The 24,346-nt window shown below is 40.9% G+C and overlaps 1 protein-coding gene across 2 annotated transcripts; it reads left to right on the plus strand.

Moving 5' to 3' along the window:
- Positions 1–1,594: 1,594 nt before the first annotated feature.
- LOC133099334 (tripartite motif-containing protein 6-like) lies at positions 1,595–17,384 on the plus strand. 2 transcript variants are annotated; one of them, XM_061202923.1, is made up of 8 exons: positions 1,595–1,655; positions 9,651–10,140; positions 10,638–10,733; positions 11,405–11,635; positions 14,132–14,154; positions 15,823–15,923; positions 16,209–16,235; positions 16,448–17,384. In XM_061202923.1, the coding sequence occupies exons 2-8, from the start codon at positions 9,718–9,720 to the stop codon at positions 17,008–17,010; spliced, it is 1,464 nt and encodes a 487-aa protein (XP_061058906.1). In that variant the 5' UTR covers positions 1,595–1,655; positions 9,651–9,717; the 3' UTR covers positions 17,011–17,384. The 2 variants fall into 2 exon arrangements, with proteins under 2 accessions (XP_061058906.1, XP_061058905.1); XM_061202922.1 differs by having other exon boundaries at positions 1,654–1,659.
- Positions 17,385–24,346: the final 6,962 nt, after the last annotated feature.

Genomic DNA, 24,346 nt, shown 5'->3' on the forward strand with positions numbered 1-24,346 from the left:
AATATCCACATGCAAAAGAATAAAATTGAAAGAATAAAATTGAACCTCTATCTCACACAGTAAAAATGAACTTAAAATAGATCCTAGATCTAAGTGTAAGAGCTAAATTATAAAAATTTTAGAAAAAAATATAGGAGTAAATCCTTATGACTTTGGATCAGGCAAGGCCTTCATAGATATGACATCAAAAGTACAAGTGACAAAAAGATTGGATTTCATAACAATTAAAAACTTGTTCCTCAAAGGATGCAATCAAGAAAATGAAAAGACAACCCTTAGAATGGGAGAAGATATTTTCAAATCACAGAATTCATAAAGGACTTGTATCTAGAATATAGAAAGATCCCAGAAAAAGACAAATAATGCAATTAAAAAATGGATAAAGGATCCAAATAGACCTTTCTCAAAAAAGATATGCAAATGGATAGTAAAGTGTATGAAAAGATGATAAACACCATTTGTCCTTAAGCAAATGCAAATTAAAATAACGATGAGCTAAAACTTCACACCCAGTAAGATGACTATAATAGAAAAAAACATATAATAACAAGTATTGGCAAAGATGTGGAGACATTGGAACCCTTCTTATACTGCTGGTGGGAATGCAAAACAGTACAATCACTTTGGAAAATAGTCTGGAAGATCCTCAAAAAAGTAAATACATGATCCAGCAATTCTATGCTTAGGTATACACCCAAGAGAAATAAAAAGCCTATGTTTAGAAAAAAACTTGTACAAGAAAATTCATAGCCACATTATTCACAATAGCCAAAAAGTAAAAACAATCCAAATGTCTAAAATACTGATGAATGGGTAAACAAAATGTGGAAAATCCATGCAATGGAGTATTATCAGCCATCAAAGGAACAAAGTACTCATACAACATACAACATAGATGAACCCTGAAAATATTACGTTAGGTCCCCCAGCCCTCTGTCTTGACTTTTATCTGGATACCCTTGGAGGTCCAGGCCCTCCTCCCACAGCTCACCTCCCCAGACCAGGTCAATTTCCTTGGGGCAGGAAGTTTAGCCTTCCTTTTCTTCTCAGAGTTGCTGTGCTATTGAAACCCTATAGTTATAGTTCCCAGGGCTTTATAAGCTTTGCATGTATGCATAAGGACCTAAGGACAAACATGTACAGTCTCTCAGTTATATAGATTAAAATCACAGATATAAACTTATATCCGTAATGTAATTTTAAATTATATTCGTAATTTTAAATTGATAACTTTTAATGATCTTTTTGCAAAACATGCCATTATAATACCAAGTGGTTATTTTTCCTTACTCATGTAACTTTAGATATTTTTTATTCAGACATTTTCATTGATATTTTAATATGGGGTACAGGTGTATTCTCAGTGTTATTAACACTGACATGAGGTCGGAAAGCTAAAGTGAAGACAATTTACAAGTGCCACCCCTAGCCTTCAGGTGTTCTCCAAGGCCTCAGAATTTTCAGCTCATCAGGTAAGCGGCACAGCTCTCTTGCCCCTGGACGGGGCCCTGGAGTGCAGGACCTAACGCCGCGCTGGACAAATCAGCAGCATCTCCTCCCCCCTCGCCCCGCCCCTTTCCCCCTGCGCCTTTCTGCTTTGGTGGAGGCTGCGGCAGCTGTAAATCCTCGGCTCTGATCCAAGATACAGATTTCAGGTTGGTGAGCAAACCCGTTTTCTGGCCAGCCACCGCTGTCCCCACTAGTACTCAGAGGTTGACGCGCCCTACAGGTTGGTTGGGAGGTTCGCGGGTGGAGGCAGGGTGAGGGAGACCTCTGCAGTTTTGAGTTGACTCAAGTTCAGGAAGAGAGTACGGAAGAGGCACCTTTGGAGCTGGGAGTAGCCTGTGTAAAGATAGTGATAATGAAACCCTGATTCTGGAAGCTGAAGGATGTAGGGGAGGCAGCTCTGAAAGTTTTGATAGGGAATGATGGCAGACCCTGCGGCTGGTGTGGATCCAGAGGTCAGCAGCCCTTCCCCCCATCTCCAGCCTTTCTGCTCCAGGAAGTGAGCACCGTTTATCCTACCGCCCCCCCACCCCCACCCCACCCCGCCCCAGGAGGCCCTGACTCCTCCCAGAGGGAGCTGGGAGATGAGCCTTCCGCATTCAGTCTGTGCAAAGGCCGGGCTGGCCCGAGAGCCCTGCGTTTCACCTTAGGTAGCAGGGCCGTGCGCGGTTGAGTGCAAGAAAAAAGACCAAAGGAGTGAGCGCTCTCAGTTGCTCAGAATCTATGTAAAACTCCTTGGTTTGCTCAGAGGAGCTTTGACCACATGGAGCCTCACATCTGGAGCCTCCGTGTGCCGGTCACCTGGAGATGTATGCCATCTGTGGCTGGGCCACTTACTGTCACTTGAAGTGACAGGGCGGTAAAAGAAATGGGGTCCCTTCCCTTTAGGAGCTCATGATACAGATAATTTATCTTTTCATCCTCACTGCGAATGAGCTCAGCGAGATTAGGAACAACATTTAATCTATCAATGAAGACAGAGATGTGTGGTTAGGAGCGTGGGTGCTGCGAACAGAGTGCCTGGGTTCCAACTCTGCCTCTGACACTTAGACGCTGGCTGCGTACCCCGCACCTGTTGTTTGAGCTCTTTGAGCTTCAGTTTCTTCCATCTATAAAATGGACAGAGTAATATTTATATTATAGCGTTTTGGTGAGGCTTAAGTAAGGCAGAAGTTTAAACACACAGGAGAGTGCCTGAAAAAGTAGTAAATACTCAAATTATTAAGTCATTATTATGGACAAACTCAATGCCTACCTTAAAAAATGCAAAATCAAAACAATTTTTGAAAGAATAGAGTAGGGAATAAAATATGTACAAATGCACTATGATAAAGGAGACTATGACTCCTTCTGACATCTCAACAAGTTAAAATACAGCAGGGTTTAAACGATTAGGAATTACAAGTGGAGTATCACAAATGCAGAAAAAAATGATTAGAATTTTATTATCTAACCTAAAAAAAGACACTCAGTTCATGGATTATCTAACACTCAGGGAGAAGAAAACCTGTGCAGGACAATATTTTAAGAATTTGGAAAGTTATTAAATCATTATAAGTTTTGAATGCATGAGGTAGTGATTTTTTGAAGTTTAAAAAAAATGTAAATTATGTTCCAATTCAAATATTTATCGAGTGCTTCCTGCAAAAGGGTAAAAAAAAATTATTTCCTCAGCACAATCTCAACTCATTTATGAGTGTAGTTGCCACGTGTTTAGATTTTTACCCTGTTTTCACTAGAACTCCCAGCTCGGGGGCAGTCCCACCCATCTTATTTCTAACTTTCATTCTGAGCCCCAGCCTGGACTAGTGTTATTCTGAACGCCCTTTCAATATCGAATTGTGAGCTTTCATTCTAAAAGATGCTTCAGATCTACATATCAGTCCATTCTTTGACCTTCCCCACCCACCCTCCCCCTTTTCTATTTTGCACCCTAAATTGCATTTACCTGGGAAGAAGGCTCCTGTATTTAAGGCAATGCTTCTGAGGCCTTAATGTGCATACGAATTACCTGAGATCTTATTAAAGCGCAGATACTGAATTGGTCTCGGTGAGACCTAGATATTCTGCATAAAGAGCTCCACTGGATGCCAGTGAGGCTAGTTAGCAGACCACACGGCCTTTTTCTGGCATCTGCTTCTGATTTAACTGGCCCTAGTCGTGAATTTGGCCTCTTTCATTTGCTAATTTTATCTTCAAGGTTCTTCCCCTTAAGGTCTGGTATCTGCACTCCTCACACAGCCAGACTTATCTTTCTGCCACCCACATTGCCCTTGAGATGTGTCCTTAGTCAGGGACTCTGTTGGCTTTTCTTGTGTCCTCTGGGCTGCGATCAGGAGTAGCTAGTGGTCAAGCCCCTGCTGGCATGTGGGCAGGGCTACGCAAACCCTCTCTAACTGAATGTTAGCTGACTCTGTTCCCCTCCTTCCTTTTCCCAGCCTTAACATTATACTCTTTAAAAAGAGACATCAACTCTTACATAATCTTTTCTGTTCAAGATTCTTTCTCTGCCTTGAATATCTCAAGCAGAGCATTAGATGGAAAAGTAATAGAGAAATATAATAGAGCCACATATATAATTTAAATTTTTCTATTGGCCTTATTAAAATGTTAGAAGAAACAGATGAAATTGATTTTAATATATTTAACTCCATGCTTCCAAAATATATTTAGAACATGTAATCAATGTAAAAAATCCGTTAATGAAATGTTTTAGATTTTTTTTTCTTACCAAATCTTTGAAATCTGGTGTGTGTTTTATACTTAAAACATCTCATTTCCAACTAGCCACATTTCAAGTGCTCAGTAGCCACCTGTGGCTACCATATTTGACAACAGTTATTACTTGTGCTTAGAAGATCAAAAAACCAAGCCTCAGTTTTTCCCATTGCATTTCTTCTATTTTGTTTTTGTTAGCTCTAATGAGTTATCATTTACACTTAATAAGTTAGCAATTTTAAGCATACAATTCCGTGAGTTTTGACTTGTATATAGTTGTCCAAACAGCACAATCATGATATATATAGGGGATTTCCGTCACCCCCCAATTTTTTTTGTGTCCCTTTGCAATTCATCCCCTTCTCACAGCCCTGGGCCCTGGTATCCACTAATCTGATCTCAAATAGTAGTGTTTTGTCTTTTTTAGTATTTCATATAAATGGAATCATGCAGCAACTTATCCTTGCTGTCTAGCTTCTTTCACTTTGCATAGTGCTTTTGAGATTTATTTTGTTGTATATATCAGTACATCCATTTTCTTGGTTGGTAATATTCATTGAGGTCATGTTTTCAGCTCACTCGATCCCCAGCAACGCCCTGTACTCACCCTGCTCATCTGTGCTGTATCTCACAGACTGTTTTCTTAGTCTGGGACACTTTCTCAGGCCCTTTCTCCTGTAAGGGCTTCTTGTTACTGGGAGGCAATTTGATATTTTTTATCCTACCATGCACTCAGGAGGGGAAAATTGGTGACAGCTACAGGACCTGTTACTAGACTCAATGGTCCGTCACTTGGGGTGCATAGCCAATGGATACACCAAGTACTTTTGATTAAAGTAGAAGCATTTCTTACTTGTGACCAGTAAGGAGACAGGGAGATAGCTCTCAAAGTACTGTCTTTCCGAACAGCTGGATCAGGGAAGTTTTATGTCTGGGGTACATGCGTGTTCATGCTGGGGCAGGCATGATCTTCCATGTAGTACGGGTTTCTCTAGGTTGCCAAAAACTGCAAGCAAGCAGGTGCTTGGTTGTTTGCTTATACTGTGATAGCTTGTTGATTGGAATGCACTGTAACCTTTTTGAAACATCTGGTGTTTGGAACTTTATGCAACTTAGTGGTTAGTTTCTGCAAAACAAAGCACACCTTCGTTTAACCCCATCCCTTCCCTACTGCTGCCTAGCTGACAGACCTTGTGTTCTTTAATTATGCCCACACTGACCAAACTGTACATCAGTGTACATCTGCCTTTGCAGGGGGGCCAGACAAAGAAACACTATGGAATTATATCTGCTCTCAGTCACCCTGTGGCCTATGCTGTACACAAGGGTCACAACTGGGATCAGGGGTAGTGTGCCTCCAACTAGGCAGTGCATTTGTCAGCTGGCTCTTCTTTGGTGGCCCAAACTAGACTCCAGCTAGGCAAACAGAGCATATGGCTTCCAATGAGTGATTCAATTCTGGAATAGTAAAAATAAATAAATAAGTAATCTTAAATGTCTTTAAAAAATTATGTGATTTAAGATTGACGTGTATACACTAATCTGTATAAAATAGATAACTAATAAGAACCTGCTGTATAAAAAGTAAATAAATAAAATAAAATTCAGAAAAAAATTATGTGATTTAAGACAACCGTAATATAATTTAATGACTGAAAACTTTCAAGGATGAGAATAAGATGTTTTTCAGTGGGGACATACATATTAATTCAGCCCAGACAAAAAATAAAGTTAGGGTTAGTTCCAGCATCTTTAGTTGTCTTGTCAGAGAAGCTACTAGCTTTCTTAACTGACCCTTATTTATGCCAGGCACACAAACTACTGGGTGAGGTCCAGCGTTCTCACATTGTCCTTAAATGCCATCTTATTAAATCTTGTTACGAATTGAGGTAGTGGATTTTTCTCCTAGGTCCAGAACAAGGAAGAAGATATGAAAGCGGGTTAGAAAGTGATGCATTCATTCTTATACAGATATTTATATAGAGCTATTCATCCACCAGACTCTGCTCTATCCCTATTTCTGGTAAAAATACTGAAGAGGCTCTTCTCCTCATGGTAAGAGGGCAGAGCACTGAAGGATTGGAGAGCAATGACAGTATAAATGTAGTGACAACTAGTTTTTATTGAGACTTTTCTACACATTGGCTCAGATAATTTATCACAAGCGTGCTATAAGGGAGGACTTGTTATCAGCAATACACAAAACATTAAACCACATCTCAGATCAGGAATTACCCCAGTGTTCCAGAACTAGAGACAGATAAATTCAGGATTCAGACCTGTGTCTGTGTTACTCCAGTGTCAGTGCCTTCTCTTCTCACCTCACCCTGCCAGGGCAAGGGAAGCAGCCTGAGTCCTGGGGATGTGCCACCAGGAATGAAGCAGAACAGGGCTGGAGAAGGAGCCTACACATAGCTTAGGAAGAGCTGTAGCATGCCTTCAAATGCCAGGAAGAAGGGGACTATTATGCTGAATCAGTGCAGCCCAAAAAATGAGACAAGCACCAGTCAGGAGGTGGGTAGAAAGAAGCTGAGCCACTTTGTGACCTGAGCACCCTTGCAGGTGCTGTGGGGGGCATAAAGGAAACATTCTCTTCCTTTAAGGACCAGACAACAACCTGAGGTTTGAATTTGCATAAAACTAGATTATAACCTTTACTTTGTCACTTATTCATTGTGAGACCTTTGGTAATTGAATACCTTTTTAAGAAGTTCACTTTTCACATTTGTAAAATAGGTGTTATTAAACATATCTGATAGAGTTATTGTGGGATTGGATTATATCAATATACTACCTGTAAAGAGTTCAACCATTGCCTCACATAAAAGCGATCAGAAGATGGTCTCTGATTATTTTCTACCTTCCACTGTTGCTTGAAACAAATACCTGCATGCATATATACTTGCTTGCATTAATGATGATTGTCTTTGCTATGTGTTCAAAAATGGATGTGTTTCTTGCTCGAAGTCTGAATGGTACACCTCCTCGTAGAGTATATATTTCATTCACTGTTATCTCCCCATACCAGCTATACACTGTGCTTGACTCTTAGATCCTCTCCCACAGCATGCCTTGTGTAAAAGCTGTGGGGTTGGGACAGCTCTGAACCAGAAGTCACAAGATAGCCTCTCCCTCTTATTTTCCTCTCATACAATTTTTTTTTAAATTAAGATATAGTTCACAGACCATAAAATTCATCCTTTAAAGGTATACAATTCATTTTTTGGGAAAAATCACAAAGTTTTTCAACTAGCACCACTATCTAATTCCAGAATATTTTCATCACCCCCAAAAGAGACCCCAGACTCATTAGCAGTTATTTCCCTTTCTCTCTCCCACCAACTCTTGACAACCTACTTTCCATGTCTATAGGTTTGCCTTCTCTAGATATTTCCTGTAAATGGAGTTATACAGTGTGTAATCTTTTGTATCTGACTTCACTCACTTAGCATAATGTTTTCAAGGCTCAATCTTGTTATAACATGTATTGATACTTCATTCCTCTTTTTCCTCCATTTTTATACTTTTCTCCTATTAGCGATTCTGAAACACTTTCCCCAAATGCTATAAGACCTCTTTGTCCCAACCATTCCACCTGCATACCTCTGCCTCAGGTCTTTTTTCTGTGAACTCTCGCTGGAACATCTGTGGCCTCGACTCTCCCACCTGTCCCCTCTCTCCCCCCAACACGGGCACCTTAAGACTCCCATCAGAGTTTTGGACAGGCCTGGTGAAATCTCTTCTCCCAAAGCACCAGGTCTGTGCCTGACTTTGACCACCTTCACCACTGTCTTTGGTTAAAGTTATGAGGTTTGAGGACAGAGCGTTGAACTAGGACTCTGGACATGATAGGTTTTGCCAACTCTACGTTTATTTATTTATTTTTTTTCTGGTTTAAACTAGTTTAATGAAACAATAATGTCAAGAAACATTTATTGAGCATATACTATATTCGGAGGATTGTCCTGGGTCCTCCAGGAGATACAGTGATAACAGATACATAGTCCAGATACATAGTTCTCAGGGGCTCTCAATCCGAGGGTAGATACACATGAAAACATCTAACCATAATACCAGACAGAATGAATCAGGGGCGGTAGCTGAGGGACAACTAGTAGACATAGTAAACATCCATTGTTTCACCTGCCCACTGTGCCTTCTCTTCTCACAAGTCTCTTGGTTTTCTTTGGGCCACCCCTTTCGCTCTCAGTTCACAGGAGAGCTGATTCAACCTCCATGTCCAGGTTTCTTTACCTGTAAAATGGGTATACTAACCCTACCTCGAAGCATTTTTTTTTTTTGAATTTTTGAATTTTATTTTATTTATTTTTTTATACAGCAGGTTCTTATTAGAACACATCTATGATTTTATAAGATGTGTGATTTTATAAAGTCATTTACTGTCTCTATTTCTTTATCAAGAGGCTAAAAATACTCTTATTTATTCAGAGTTTTCCTATGAGAGATAAAGAAAACAGGGGAATATGATTTCTAAATCACAACTGGTTATACAAGTGTTAATTGTGAAGATATAACATCAGCTTATTGTGGTCATTTTTGTTTCTTTGGGTCTTTTTGGGAAGGTGACCATGAGAGATGAAAGGGCTCTGTAAAGAGCTGTTAGAAGGTAGACGTGTCGTCACACTAAATGATACTTTTGATCTTGGAGATTAGATCCTGGAGAGCAGTGCCAGCACCATGTGAAAGAGAGGCGAAGGAGCTCATGAGAAAGGTCTAATCATCTATGGAGGGATGAGGAGATTCTAGAGTTTTCTTCATCAAAAGTTGAGGACCTGTGTGTTGGACACTGAGCTAGTTCAATAATGAACAAAAGCAGTCTCTGATCTCATGGAGCCTATGTTCCAGTGGGAGGATTCAGACAATTAAAGATCCATATTAGGTGGTGATAAGAAGGAAAATCAAGCAGGTAAGTATATTGAGAGTGATGGTGTGGGTGGCCATGCCTTAGCTAGGCTTGACAGGGCAAACTCTTCTGATAAAACATGTAAAGAGAGAGTTGAATGAAGTCAGAGAGTCATGCAGATACCAGGGTGAAGGGGCTTCCTTGCAGCAGGAACAGCAAGTGCAAAAATCCTGAGGCAGCAACATGTTCTGGTGCTTTGAACATTGAGGCTGTGTTTTGGTGGGCTGAGAAAAGGTTAGACAGACAGTGGCCTACCCAAGGCCACTTCTCTCCAGCACATCATTGTCCCTTCATCCAGTAGGAGTAAAAGGAGACTGTGATCATTGCTCTAATGAGATTGCAAATTGCTGTCTAATGTGAGCAGGGGCAAAGAACATGTTTGAAGTTAGAATGAGAAACTCTTGTTACCCCAGGTGCTTGACCTGTTTATCCAGAACAGTCAGACTGCCTTTGTCTGCCTCATTTCTTACCCTGAACCCTTTTTTTTTGGCCATCTACCCAGGATTCTATACACAAGAAAAACCTTAGAAGTCAGGGCTGGGCAGGCAGGAGCCAGGAGAGTGGCTACAATGACTTCAGCAGTCCTGGTGGACATCCAGGATGAAGTGACCTGCCCCATCTGCCTGGACCTCCTGACAGAACCCCTGAGCATAGACTGTGGACACAGCTTCTGCCAAGCCTGCATCACAGGGAATAGCAAGGAGTTGGGTATTGGCCAAGAAGAAGAGAGCAGCTGTCCTGTGTGCCAGACCAGCTACCAGCCTGGGAACCTGCGGCCCAATCGGCACCTGGCCAACATAGCGGAGAGGCTCAGAGAGGTGGTGTTGGGCTTGGGGAAGCAGCTGAAGGTGATTCTTTGTGCGCACCATGGAGAGAAACTCCAGCTCTTCTGTAAGGAGGATGGGAAGCTCATTTGCTGGCTGTGCGAGAGGTCCCAGGAGCACCGTGGTCACCACACGTTCCTCATGGAGGAGGTTGCCCAGGAGTACCAGGTGGGAGCCCAGGTGGAGGGAAGGCAGGTGGGAACAGACTCCTTGGTAGATTATTAACTTTTCTTTGTGCTCTAATCTAATTTCTTTGTAGTCCGCCTATTTATGTAGAGGATGAACCTAGAAAAAGCCCCTCTGGCCAAGAGCAGAGACTTTAGCTCTTTCTCGCTGCTCATGATTGGCTCTGCATGAGTAGAGGATGCTGCTCGGGGCCAGTAGGGGGCGGGGCAGGTTGAGTTCAGGGGATATGTTGGCAGTGAGAGTAAAGGACTTAAAAGTGGTTCATGGTCAGCTTCTTTCCCCTGGAGAAAAGAGAATCAGCCTATTCCCAGTGGTTTCTATCCCCTGTTTATAAAAGATAACTTTGACCTTCTCAGTTTTTCATTCCAAGACAGGCATCTCCTGAGGTCAGCATAATAATCTCTCCCCCGTTCATTCCATGTCTCCGCACGGAAACAATTTGACACTTGATCCTGCTTGACTTGATGTGTTTCTTCCAGGAGAAGTTCCAGGAGTCTCTGAAGAAGCTGAGGCAAGAGCAGCAGGAAGCTGAGAAACTAACAGCTGTTATCAGAGAGAAGAGGGCATCCTGGAAGGTAAGAGAGATTCTTCTGAAGGTGTCCTGGGACGGGGATCAGGGCAGGGCATGGGAGCCGAGGGCAAAGGGGACCTAGTTCTGTCTGTCCCCTGATTTAGCTAGAAGAGCTTTCCTTTGCCTCGTCCTTCACTGCAACCCTTCCAAACAAGGGCATTGTTCTTGGTGCAGAGCCAGGGAGAGAGAAGGGGAAGTTAGAAAATGAACATATCAAAGGGAATCTAGGTTTTTGAAGACAATCATGGGAGAGGAACCATGGCCATTGGCAGCCCTTAATTCCTGATTCTGGACCTTGTTCTATAGTTTCGAGCTCTGAAAGTTGGAAAAATAGGTCAGGCACAGGCCGATCTCAATATTGAAAACTGGAAGGGGAGGCTGATGGTGAGTCCTGAGAGGCCAGAGAGGCTGCTTGGAATCTAAATCTCACCTAGGAATCAAAGTCTCTATCTCAGAAGCCTAGATAAGACAGCCTGGGGCCAATGGTCTGAGAAGAGCTGAAGGGAGAATAGGAGAAAAGGGCAGGTTCTGCAGGACTTACTCCCCCATTTGCTCATTCCCCCCCTCAGTGAGACCCTCCAGGAAAGCAGTGCAGAGCCTGCCTCCCCAACCCCTGATACAGGAGACCCTCAGCTCAACAGACTAGCAGCCTCTTTCTCTTCCATGTTCCTGAAGAGTCAGATGGAACCTGAGAGACACAGGATCCAGAAGCAGTTTGATCAGTTGAGGAGCATCCTGGACAGAGAGGAGAAGCGGCAGCTGAAGAAGCTGGAGGAGGAGGAGAGGAAGGGGCTGAACATCATAGCAGAAGCCGAGGGTGAGCTGATGCAGCAGAGCCAGTCCCTGAGAGAGCTCATCTCAGACCTGGAGCGCCGGTGTCAGGGATCAACAACGGAGCTGCTGCAGGTAGGAATCGCAAAGGAGCCCGAGGTCTGACAGTCAAGGCAAAGAGAGACTAACTTTCCTTCCCTTCTGATGTGGGACTCCTTATCTTGGTGGGGGAAAGAAAAAAATTTCCTTTGACCCTGTAGTGCCTCTTCCCTATTAAACAGTTCAAAGTTCATGGATAAAGCATAGGATAATTAAAAGTACAAATGCTAAAAGAATGTCTCATTTTTATTTCTTATGTATAAAGGATAGTCCAAAAGTTCATTTGACACGAGGTAAAAGATCGAGTGATGTTTTACTGCAGCATTTCTTAATCTTGGTACTATTGACCTTTTGGGCTAGAAAATTCTTTGCTGTGAGGGGCTGCCCTGTGCATTGTAGGATGTTTAGCAGCACCCCTGGCCTCTACCCTCTAGATGCCAGTAGCATCCCACTAGCTGTGACAACAGAAAAACCCTCCAGACATTGCCAAATGACCCTGGGGAGAACTTATCCTCCCTCCCCCTGTTGAGAATCACTGGCCATTAGGTACCTGTTGTCTCTGATGCCGTGTTGGGATTGGTCAGGTTCTTTTCACTCAGCTTAGTCACAGACAAACACATACCAAACTCAAGTACTTAGAGATTTTTTATGTAATTACCAGCCCTTCTTTGCTTCACTTTCTTCTCTAGGGCAGAATCATTGAACATGTTGTAATAGAAGTTTGAACAGGACTTTTGAGGCACAAACAATGAGCTCTGGTCTGTGTGTGTATGTGGATTGGGAGGGTGCAAGCTGTCAAATCCAAAGAGATTTGATGGAGAGATTTGAACTGAGGTTGAAATCTGAGCAGCTGTTGGCTTCATAGAGTGAATAGTGTGACTATTAAGTTGAAGCAGGATGTACCTTGTGACATTCTCAGGCTCTTCCTTATTTTCTGTTTGCTTTCTTGCTTTCCGCTTGCTCCCTTTCCTGGTGGAATAATAATTTCTTTACTTATGCTTGGGCCCTAGTATTGGGGTCATGGGGTAGTTATTTTCCACCTGTTGGAGCTTTTCCTCATTCACTGCTTCTGGTTTCACATCTTCAGTTTATTCTTCTTGCTTTTTTCTTCATCTTTGATGTTGGGTTGCCCTAATGCTTGCTCCTTCCCCCACTTGTTCTAGCCCCTTTACAAGTCTCTTCAAACTGGAAAAATTGCTTCATAAGTGCAAATGGATCATCAATTTATATAATACCTAGTCCAGGCACCTGTCTAGACTCTTCTACCCACTAGTTAGTATGACTGCCCAATGGTCATTTTAACTAGAGTGTTATCTCACAGTCAGTTTTTCCAGAACTTGCCCATCACAGACACTTCCTCCTTCTCTTTTCCATATCTGTTTGACATTGTTACCATTAAGATTTGACAGCTGGATGCAAGCCTGCAGCTTTCAAGTTTCAAAATGTGAACCCTGAGAATAAAGCTAAGAGGAAGAGGCATGAAGTGTCACCCTGATTTGATCATTTGAGTTCCTTATTACAAGTACGCCTTAAGGTTGATACAATCCTGGATCCACCTCTACCACTTTACATATGCAAGCCAGTTTGAGTTGTGTTTTTGTCAAATACAACCAAAAATAGCTCCAATACCATGAAAATAGTTATTCCTGTGTTACATAGATCAAACCATTGGCCTTTTCTTCTGCTGCATTGAGGTGTATAGAGCAGAAGTTAGGAAGACCAATTCAGAGGCCATGAGACAATTCTACTCAAATGAGGCGGGCAGTGGCAGTGATGATGGTAAAGTGCAGTAAGGGTGTGAAATGCACTGGCTTGGTCTAAGATAGGATGGCAGGTAGTTTTTAGGACAGTACTTTGTCTACATTTGGTGACTGGATGCTGGGATCATTGAGGAAGATGGAAGATAACAGAAGAGACCTCATGATTGCAGGAAAGGTAAGTTTTCTTTCAGATATCTTGAATTTGTGGTGCCCGTGGCTTATGTGCTGGGGTATATAAAAGAGATGTAAGCAGAAGTACAGATTTAGGAATCATCAACACATGTGTGTGTTGAAATCAAGAAGAATATGCAAAGTCAGCAAAGGTAGCACAGAGGGTTAGGAGAGGTGGAATTTGAGAAACAACCACATTTATGGCCCTTGTGTCCTCAGCAACCAGAATGTGAGCATCTCGAGGACAGAAATTAGGACTTAGTCATGTGAGAGCATCTAGAAGCAGGCACAGTGCCTGGCAAATAAAAGATGAGGTACATATATAACACCACACACACACACACACACACACACACACACACACACTCTGTTGTAAAAATAAAGGTACTAATGAATGAATTGAATCATTTCCTGACATCCCTACATAGGGTCTCAGCGAGAGTCTGCTTTGAGTTCTTATCTCTACTTTTTGGCCTCCATATTGGATCATCTCTATCTCTATCATCATGGGGTGGTGGGAATGGGATGAGAGACATGGATGAGGCTGTAGGAGAGGACAAGGCCTATTACCCTTGACTTAACCTGTCTCTTTCTTTCCTAGGATGTGAGTGATGTCGCGAAAAGGTATGTGTAGAACATGACGTGGTTCCCTTGGGTTGACAAAAGACTCCTGTACCCATAGAGTTATCTTGTGGTCAGTGGGAAAGGAAAACAAAAATCACAAAGCAGGGAAGATTTAGGACTGTGGTGTCTTGAGTTGCTTTTCATGAGAATTTGGGGTCCCCCAAAGTAAAGGGAATGACTTGGTTTCTATGGTAGGAGAATTTGAGTGGCAGAAGGTCACAAATTGGGACAGTAGTGTTCTTAAGAATCAAGGATTACCGTATCACTGACTCCCCACGTACCTCGTGATGGAACTCCTTTTCCACAAACCTCTGTTCCAGTCCTGATTCTAGTAGTTCATAGCTACCTCAAAATACACAAGGATTTTCTTTGCCCACATACTTTATCAGAGGGAAATTTCCCATTTGCTTTTTTTCCAAGGTCCAGAAATCAGCTCTTGGGACAGCTGCTTAAATTTCCCTTTCCCCCTTGGCTTTGGAACAGGCCATGCCTTGCTACCTAGTTCTCAGACTTCCATTTTTCTCAGTTCCAGTAAAAACATAGACCTGAGGTCTTGAAAAGAGTGGCTTTGGCCCTGGAACAAAAACATGTTCTCTTCTCTATCACCTACTCTAGAATTTCATTCATCAAGGTGACCCCTAAAGTAGCCCACATACCGGGTACCTTGAAGTGCCTCACGAACACATGACCTATGGAGCCTGTTGTCCCTTCGGAAGTCTTTATTCTCAGTTTGGAGGTGAGGACGTTTCCTTTCTCCAACTGGCATAACGTTCCCAGAGACTCAGAATCCTAAGAGGCTGTTCTGAAGGTCTTTCTCCCTAGGCCTCTGCAAGACCTTGAGACCTAAATCACAGACTCTTCTAAGGGAGCCCTTCACCTGATACTCTGAAAGCCCTAGCAGCAGGTCCTGATGTCCTGCCTGTCAACACAGATACCCGTAGACCCTCTAAGAGGGCGCTGACATTTTAAGTATTTTGTATCTTTTTTAGAGGTAGCAAAGGATTTCCCAGCCATTATTTTATTTAATATTATACAGTCTCTAGGATGCAGAGAAAGAAGGGAAAACTATTGTATTTTACAAAACAACAACAAACCAAACAAAGAAACAAAAATGGGGCTTTGAGGGATAAATCCTATTAACTTTTTTTTAAATTGATGTGTATATAGTTGATTTGCAAGAGTATATTAGTTTCAGGTGTACAACATAGTGATTCAATACTTTTATAGATTATACTCCATTTAAAGTTATTATAAAATATTGGCTATATTCCCTGTTCTGTACAAAAGATATATTCACCCCAGTATTCATCGCAGCACTATTTATGATAGCCAAGATGTGGAAGTGACCTAAGTGTCCCTCAACAGATGAATAGATAAAGAAGATGTGGTATATATATATATATATACAGAGAGAGAGAGAGAGAGAGAGATACTACACGGCCAATAAAAATAGAATGAAAATCTTATCAGTGTGTACACAGATGGTGAGAAGCTAGTTTTTAGTCCAGTTCTTCTGGCTCCTATGCCAGAGGTCTTTGCAGAATGATGCTAATTTTCTTCAAGAAAGAGTGTTGAAGTTCACCAATGGGCCTGGGAGATGAAGGAGACAGGTGCTAGAGACACCCAAGGTTTACAGTGTTGAAGATTCATAGTGTCTGTTCTCTCTAGGAGTGAGTTCTGGACCCTGAAGAAGCCAGAAGCTCTCCCCACCAAGCTGCAGAGTATGTTTCGAGCCCCAGATCTGAAAAAGATGCTGCGAGTGTTTAGAGGTGAGGAGTTTCAGGGAACAGCGTTTGGATGAGGGATCATGGTAGTATAGGAAATGAAAAGAATGAAGGGTATGGTTGGTATTTGGGAATAGTGTCGGAGAGAGAGATCAGAGAGGGAGGGACACAATGTGCTGAAGAAGATGCAGGTCGTACTGAAGGGGGAATGAAATGGCCAGTGCACATCCTTATAGAATTCCCTGCCACACCTCTCAGCCAGGTAACGGAGAGACAGCAGACCTGAGACTGATGGTTCTATATAATGTGATTGACTCTTTATCATTGCAGAGCTGACAGATGTCCAGAGCTACTGGGGTGAGTAGAAACTGTGGCCTCTTTGAGCTGACATGTTCTTATCCTTGCCAGACATACCCACACACACTCTCAGGTATGAGGTATTGCTGTTTCCCCCCAGCCCCCCACCACCTGCTCCAGTTCCTCCCACCCCTATCCTGCGCTTCCTCTTCTCAGAGTCATAAGACCCACATACCCATTCTCATCTGCTGATGCTGTACCTTCTCCCACAGTGGACGTGACTCTGAATCCACACACGGCTAATTTAAATCTCGTCCTGTCTAAGAACCGGAGACAGGTGAGATTTGTGGGCACTCAGCTGTCTGGGTCTCATCTGGAAGAGCATTATGGCTGTGGTGTCCTGGGCTCTCGGCACTTCTCCTCAGGAAAGCATTACTGGGAGGTGGACGTGGCCAAGAAGACTGACTGGATCTTGGGGGTGTGCAGTGATTCAATGGGACCTACGTTCTCTTTCAACCAGTTTGCGAACAATCGGAATGTTTACTCCCGATACCAGCCTCAAAGTGGATACTGGGTGATTGGGTTACATCATAAGCACGAATACAGAGCCTACGAGGAATCGTCCACCTCCTTGCTCCTCTCCATGATGGTGCCCCCTCGCCGAATTGGGGTGTTCTTAGACTATGAGGCTGGCACGGTCTCCTTTTACAATGTCACCAACCACGGCTTCCCCATCTACACCTTCTCTAAGTATTACTTTCCTACCACCCTTTGTCCGTATTTTAATCCTTGCAACTGTGCAGTCCCGATGACCCTGCGTCACCCAAGCTCTTGAACTTTCTGCTGTTCCCACCATCTGAGCCGTACCCTCTACTCCAAGGCTCTTCTGCATCTCAGTTTCTCCTTTCTTACCTCCGATTTTCCTGTGTTCTCACTCCTTTCCTGTTGAACATTTACTCAGTGCTGGAGTTGAGTAACCCAGTGGTGACTGAACATCCTTGACAGATTAATTACAGATCTTGAGATGGGTGAGGGGTAGCTGTCAACATTTTTCCTTTTTTTTTTTTTAAAGAAAGAATTGGAAAATTTTATTCGAGCCAAATTTGAGGATTATAACCTGGGAAGAGCATCTCAGAAAGCTCAGAACTGTTCCCTCAACATTTTACCATTAAGCATGGTATTTGGTGGAGATTTTTCTTTGTTGATATATGGAATCAAATTTAGGAAATTCTCTTCTATTAATTTGATGTCAGTTTTTGTACTGAGTGGAAAGTTGAATTTCAACATATATGGTCTCTGTAATTATTAAGATAATCACACGTCATTTTTATTCTGTTCTTGGAATACATTGATTTATTTCCATTTTTAAATCTAACAGATTTCTGGAATAAACCACTATTATTCTTCATATGCAATACTGGATTTGTTTTTGCTCATACGTTGTTTAGGTTTTGTTTTTATCTCTGTTTATGAAAGAAATTGACCTGTAATTTTACATTCTTGTAACGTCGTCGTCAAGTTTTATAAAATGCAATACATGGGCAAAGAAATTGCTGTTTTTTTGTGTAAGTATATATAGGATTGAGTACTAAAATCCATTATAATGTTAATTTGGGTGGCTTTAAATTCAATTTTAAAAAAAGATTCTAACTTCAGTTTTCACTACAAACTTCATGGATCTTAAAACTCTAAGGTAGTAATTGAAAAAAAAAATTCTAAACACACTGAAGTAAAAACGGGAGAAGAGGAAAATGATCAGTCCAATACAGATTTTTCTGTCAGAATGGGAGGAAAATGTAAAAAGAAAATAATCAATACGAAGCACTTTTAGGAAGAGAATGATTTCTTCTAGCTTCTCCATACCTCCTTTTCTTTATGATCAAACATGAACAGCTTGTACATGAGCACTTTGCCTTTGGGAGAGGGATGCTATATGCTTTTTGAGCTAACTGTAAAAGAAATTATGATGAGGGGGCTGTAAGGATGGAATGAATATCAAGGAGTTGAACATCAAGATCTGGCTGTCCACTATGATAGCCAAGGGGCTCCGGTGGCTGTTGAACACTTCAGACATGCCTAGTCCGAATTGAGATGTGCCGTATATATAAAATACACACCACATTTTGAAGACTTAGTTCAGTGTAGATTGCAGTGATGATACCTTGATATATTGGATTAACTGAAATATATATTTACCTGTTGCATTTGACTTTTTTGATGTAGATACTAGAAATTTAAAATTTAAAATTACATATGTGGCTCACATTACATTTCTATTGGACAGTTCTTCCTGTAATGCAGTTTTTATCCCCAAGGGGGCCCTAGTGTAAGGCAGATATGTTTATTTCTTCAGGGACTCGTGACCCCTCTGAGGCATATTTATAGCAGAAGGTAGTGGCAGAGAGAATTGGATCTCAACCTACCTAGAAATTTACAATTTGGAAGATTGTAGGAAGGGTTCATAGCCAGAGAATATGCCATACTGCCTAGTCTGGTCCCTGTTTTTGGCCCTCAGTCTGTTGGACACTTGACATTCCTTCATGATTTGAGTTCATCCTTGGGGCTCAGCTCTGGTGTCTGTGGTGAGATTAAGTAAAGGGTATAGTAAAAGCCCAGTACTGGTTTGGTCTAGGATAGGGTTTCATTTGGGAGATTAGAGGCCAGATGCATACTCTTCACCTTGATTTGCATTTCAATTGGGAGAAATATGAAAGGAGATAGAACAGGCAAACCCAGTTTCATGCAGCTGGTGGATTTGGGGGGATGAGAGATGATGGTAAAAGAATCTGTCTGAGTAATTGCTCACTTCCCACTTATTTTCTCATATAATAAATCCCAGGCAAAAGCAGTTAGCCCAGCTGTCCCCTATCTGTAGAAGTGTCCAGTGAATGACCTTAGATAATAGGAAAGCCAAAGTACCTGCTAGTATTCTGTAGGTGGTATCTGGGGAAGGTTGTTCAATCTTAGATTTGGCGAGAATTATTAGGATCCTTGGAATGAGTTTGCAGCCCTGACTGTCTCCTGAGGGATTAGGGGATCTGGGCAGAGGCCTATTGGCGTTGACACTTTTGGTATGATGCAGTAGGCTAAACTGCTATGAAAAAATAAATTCAAAAACATAATGCATCAAATATTAAAGAAATTTATTTTTTCATATAAAAATCTATGATGAGTGTAACTAGTGGGTGAGTGGCACTGTTCCATGTGAGATTCAGGGACCAAACTTTCTTCCATCTGTGGCTCTGCCATCCCCTAGGACAGTACTGTTCTCAGCATCAAGCCAGCAGAAGGGTAAAGAAAACTGGAGGCAATTTGCTTCTTAAATCCTTAGTTCATATATGGGATTCATAATTTCTGCTCACTTTCTGTTGCTGAGAATAGCCATGAGGTCACATCTAACTGCAAGGAAGATTGTAAAAATGTCTGCCATACACAGTCATGTACAATCAAATTTCAAAGGAAGGAAAACGCAAATTTTGGTGGAGATCTAGTGTCTATTGCATAGATTCCAGGAGTACCTAGAACCTTAAAGAACTCATTTTTTCTTATCACAGAAGACCCACTTTTTTTTTTCTGGGGCTATGTTTATTCTATCCTGTAGCCTAAATTCATAAAGAAAAGAGTAGTGCTGTCACCAGGCAAGTGGTATAGTTATCCTAACATTTCCCAACAAGTCTGTGCTTGCTAGAGCTGGCATTTTACATTTGACTCTAATTTAAAGGGAATTTTGGGGGGAAGGCAGCTTTTTAAATATCTTTATTGTGATATATTGACATACAGTAAATTGCACATATTTAAAATGCATGATTTGATAAGTTTTTACTTGTGAAACCATCATCACCATCAAGAAAAGATATCCACCCCCCTCGAAAGTTTCCTCCTGCTCCTTTGTAGTACTTCCCTTCTGTCCCTGCTCATTTCATCCCTGTCTTCTAGCAAACACTGTTCTGTTTTTGTCATTACAGTTTTCATTTTCTAGAGTTTTATATAAATAGACTCATTCAGTATTATTGTCTGGTTTCTTTCATTCACCAGGTCATTTATTCATCAAGTATCCATTCCTTTTTTATTGCCAAATAGTATTCCATTGTGTGGATATACAATAACTTATCCATTCACCTCTTGATGGAAATTTGGGTTGTTTCCAGTTTTGGGCCATTACAAATATAGCTGTTATAAACATTCCTTATAAAAATCTTTCAATAAACATATGCTTTCATTTCTTGGATAAACACCTAGTAGTAGTAAAATAGTTGGGTTGTATGGTAGGTAATATACAGTTAATTTTTTTGAAACTGCCAAACTATTTTAAGTAATTATACCATTTTACATCTGCCCCATCAGTGTAGAAGTTGCTCTACATTCTTGCCATAACTTGATTTTGTCTTTCATTTTAAATGTTTTAATAGATGTATATACTGAGGTATATCATTGTGGCTTTTTTTTTTTAAACATCTTTATTGGAGTAAAATTGCTTTACATTGTTGTGTTAGTTGCTGCTGTATAACAAAGTGAATCAGCTATATATATACATATATCCCCATATCCTTTCCCTCTTGCGTCTCTCTCCCACCCTCCCTATCCCCCCTCTAGGTGGTCACAAAGCACCGGGCTGATCTCCCTGTGCTATGCGGCTGCTTCCCACTAGCTATCTATTTTACATTTGGTAGTGTATATATGTCAATGCCACTCTCTCACTTCGTCTCAGCTTACCCTTCCCCCTCCCCGTGTCCTCAAGTCTATTCTCTACGTCTGTCTTTATTACTGTCCTGCCCTTAGGTTCGTCAGAACCTTTTTTTTTTTTTTTTTTTTAGATTCCATATATATGTGTTAGCATACAGTATTTCAGTATTTGTTTTCCTCTTTCTGACTTACTTCACTCTGTATGACAGACTCTATGTCCATCCGCCTCACTACAAATAACTCAATTTTGTTTCTTTTTATGGCTGTCGATGGACACTTAGGTTGCTTTAATTTGAATTTCTCTAATGCCTAGGGATGTTGAACATATTTTCTTTTTTTTTTCTTTTGGTCATCTGCATATCTTCTTTGGTGAAGTGTCTTTTCAAGTCTTTCACTTATTTTTTTTTTTAATTAGATTGTTTATTTTCTTATTACTGAATTTTGAGAGTTTTTTATACATTCTTGATATAAGTTCCTCATTATATATCTACTTTGCGTATAACTTCTCCCAGTATGTGCCTTGCCTATTTATTCTCTTAACAATCTTTCAAAGAGCAGAAGTTCTTAATTTTGATAATGTCCAACTTAGCAAGTTTTTTTTTATGGATCTTGCTTTTGATGTTTTATCTAAGAACTCTTTCCTAACAAAAGGTCACAAAGAATTTTTCTTTAGTTTTCTTCTAGAAGTGATATAATTTTAGATTTTACAAGTCTATGAACCACTTTGAAATTTTTTAAAAAAATAGTGCAATGTATAGGTCAAAATCCATCTCTTTGTATATGGATCCAATCATTTCAGCACTATGTGTTGAAAAGATATCCTTTTCCACTGAATTGGCTTTGTACCTTCATCATGTCTCAATTGATCATATATGTGTGAATCTGTTTCTGGACTCTATTCTTTCCCATTTATCTACTTATCTATTTTGGTATCAATATTGTATGTATTGATTATTGTGGCTTCATAATATGTCTTGAAATAAGTTAGTATAAGTTTTCTAACTTTTGTTCTTTTTCAAATTTGCTTTCCCTATTCTATGTCTTTTGCATTCATATGTGCTGTTGTGCCTTGATTGACCTCATTATGATCTCTGTGCACATGGTCTTTTATTCATTTGTCTATCCTAAGCTTTCTCAATGTCTACTGGCCTCCAAGAAGGCAAAATGGAAGCCACAAGGTCCAAATACCTGGAATTCACGCAACAACGCTTCAAACCTATTCTGTTGGTCAAAGCAACTCATAAGGCCATTTCGTACTCAAGGGGCTGGAGAATAGGCTGCCCCTCATGTATGGGGGAGTGGCATGTGTGTACAGCAGACAGAAGAATGACTGACAGCCATTTTTGCAGATGGTCAACCACATTTGGTAAACTCTCAGGTTGACAAATATTCAAAAGCTTGACAACATACTCTGCTGGAAAGATTATGAGAAAAAAACGTACTCATACGTTGCTAGGAGCAATCAAAAATGGTGCAATCACTATGGAGAGAATCTTCAATATCTAATAAAATTATAAATGCAGTTACTCTTTGACCAAGGTAATTATACTTCTAGTAATTAACCTTAAGATTTATTAATAGAATTATCCAACCGAAGAAAAGAAAGAAAAAAAAATGAAGAGATTCACAGATACTAATGAAACCACATCAAGAGATCTAACATGTGTAGTTGGGGTCCCAGAATGAGAGAGAAAATGAGACAAAATTTTGGAAGTTATAATTACTGAAATTTTCCAAATTAGGTAAAAATCATAAATTTACAGATTCAAAACGCTCAGAGAACCTCAAAGAGTATACAAACAAAGAAAGCTACACCTAGATACATCACAATCAAACTGAAAATTAACATAAATTGAAAAATATTCAATGCAGCTAACGGAGACAGGGAGATGAAATGCAAATGTCCAAGCTAATCAAGACTCACACCTTTTCTATGAATTGTTAAGCATGCACATTTATATTCTCTTAGGTAATATTTAAACATTATTATTCTTGACTCTCAAATTTGAAACTTATGAAAACTCAGGGGATGAATATAACTTCAACATAGTCCTTTTTGTGAGGAACAAAACTTTAGAAATCATTGGTACATGTTAATTATAAGTATTTGTATTCCTGGTGAAAATAGTTTTCATATTAATTAAAATGGGCTTGTAGCAAGGTTAGATGAGGTGGGAAAGCCTTTTGTATCAGAACAACCTGAGAAAAGCAAGAATGAAGAGGATCAGAAGGAAGGGTGGGAGACAGGCAATAGTTACAGAGATTTAGCCCACTTGGGAAGAAAGCGAGGCTGGTAGAGATAACTCTGTCCCTGGAGTCCTGATGTAAGTGCTTCCTTCAAGGGCTCCACAAAGGAGGATAAACGCCCTACTCCTGACGCTTCACAAGCTGAATTTTATTACAGATCTCCTGTCTGTCTGTTCCTGTAGTCTCAGCCTAAGGCTGGTGAGTGAATTAGACATCTGTGGGTGGGGTGGTTCCAGAATCAAGGTAAGGACTGAGCCAGTGTTATGTCCCAGACAGACCAGAGGTGATAGGACTCTTAAAAGAATATTGATATATGTGGACAAAGGATGGTAAAGACCAGAGGCACAGATCTGATTTGTTATAGCAGATGCGGAGAGTGGGGTCTGAGAAGGGAGGTTGAGAGCATATGGGCTAGATGGAGGTTACTGAAGGGTGGTAAATAATGAGAAGCAATCCAATAAATGGCAAATGCCCTAATAATTAGATGAGAGATGAGAAAACAAAAAACATATTTACTTAGACTGCAGACTCCTCTTGGCAAACTATGAAAGGAGCCCTGAGAATGGCAGGGGACTGTGGTCACCTGTCCTGAGCCAGACATTGGAAGGGGTTTGGGAGAGATAGCCAGGGAATCTTGGCAACATGAGAACTAGGAACCAATTTTCCTCCGCAGGAAGAAAAATCAGGGGTACCAAGAGGAGGAGCTGGAGTGGAAGGAATAATGTTAATGAGCATAAGATATACCTTAGCCAGTGAGCTAGATATTTTAAGGTGCCCCTTAAATATCCTCAGAAACCCCAGGAAGAGGGTACTTGTTATTTGGCTCCATTTCTTCATTCTGATGAAAGGTGTATTGCCATGGCTGTCTTCTCAGAAGGTACCCTCTGGGCCCATTACACCTAGAACATGTTACTAAATCCATCTGCTTACATATCCACTACTCTCCCAAATCATCAATCCAGTTAGGACTCAGACACATGGCACGATGCCTGGAATACAGTCACTGCTCAAAATATGCTTGTTGAATGATTAAGCTAATGAATGAAGAAAAGTATATACTAGGAAGTAAATGATGAAATTACATGTTAATTTCTATCAGCAGAAGAATCTTCCAAATACCAAGTACTGCAACCCCCTGCCCTCCAGCAATAAATTCTTTCTTTTTCCAATTTCAGTTATTTCTAAGTTTAGCCCCCTAAGGTGGGAACATCACAGGTGCCTCATCTCAGCCACAGAAACCC

The sequence above is a fragment of the Eubalaena glacialis genome, chromosome 10 (genome assembly GCF_028564815.1).
Source record: "Eubalaena glacialis isolate mEubGla1 chromosome 10, mEubGla1.1.hap2.+ XY, whole genome shotgun sequence".
NCBI lineage: Eukaryota > Metazoa > Chordata > Mammalia > Artiodactyla > Balaenidae > Eubalaena > Eubalaena glacialis.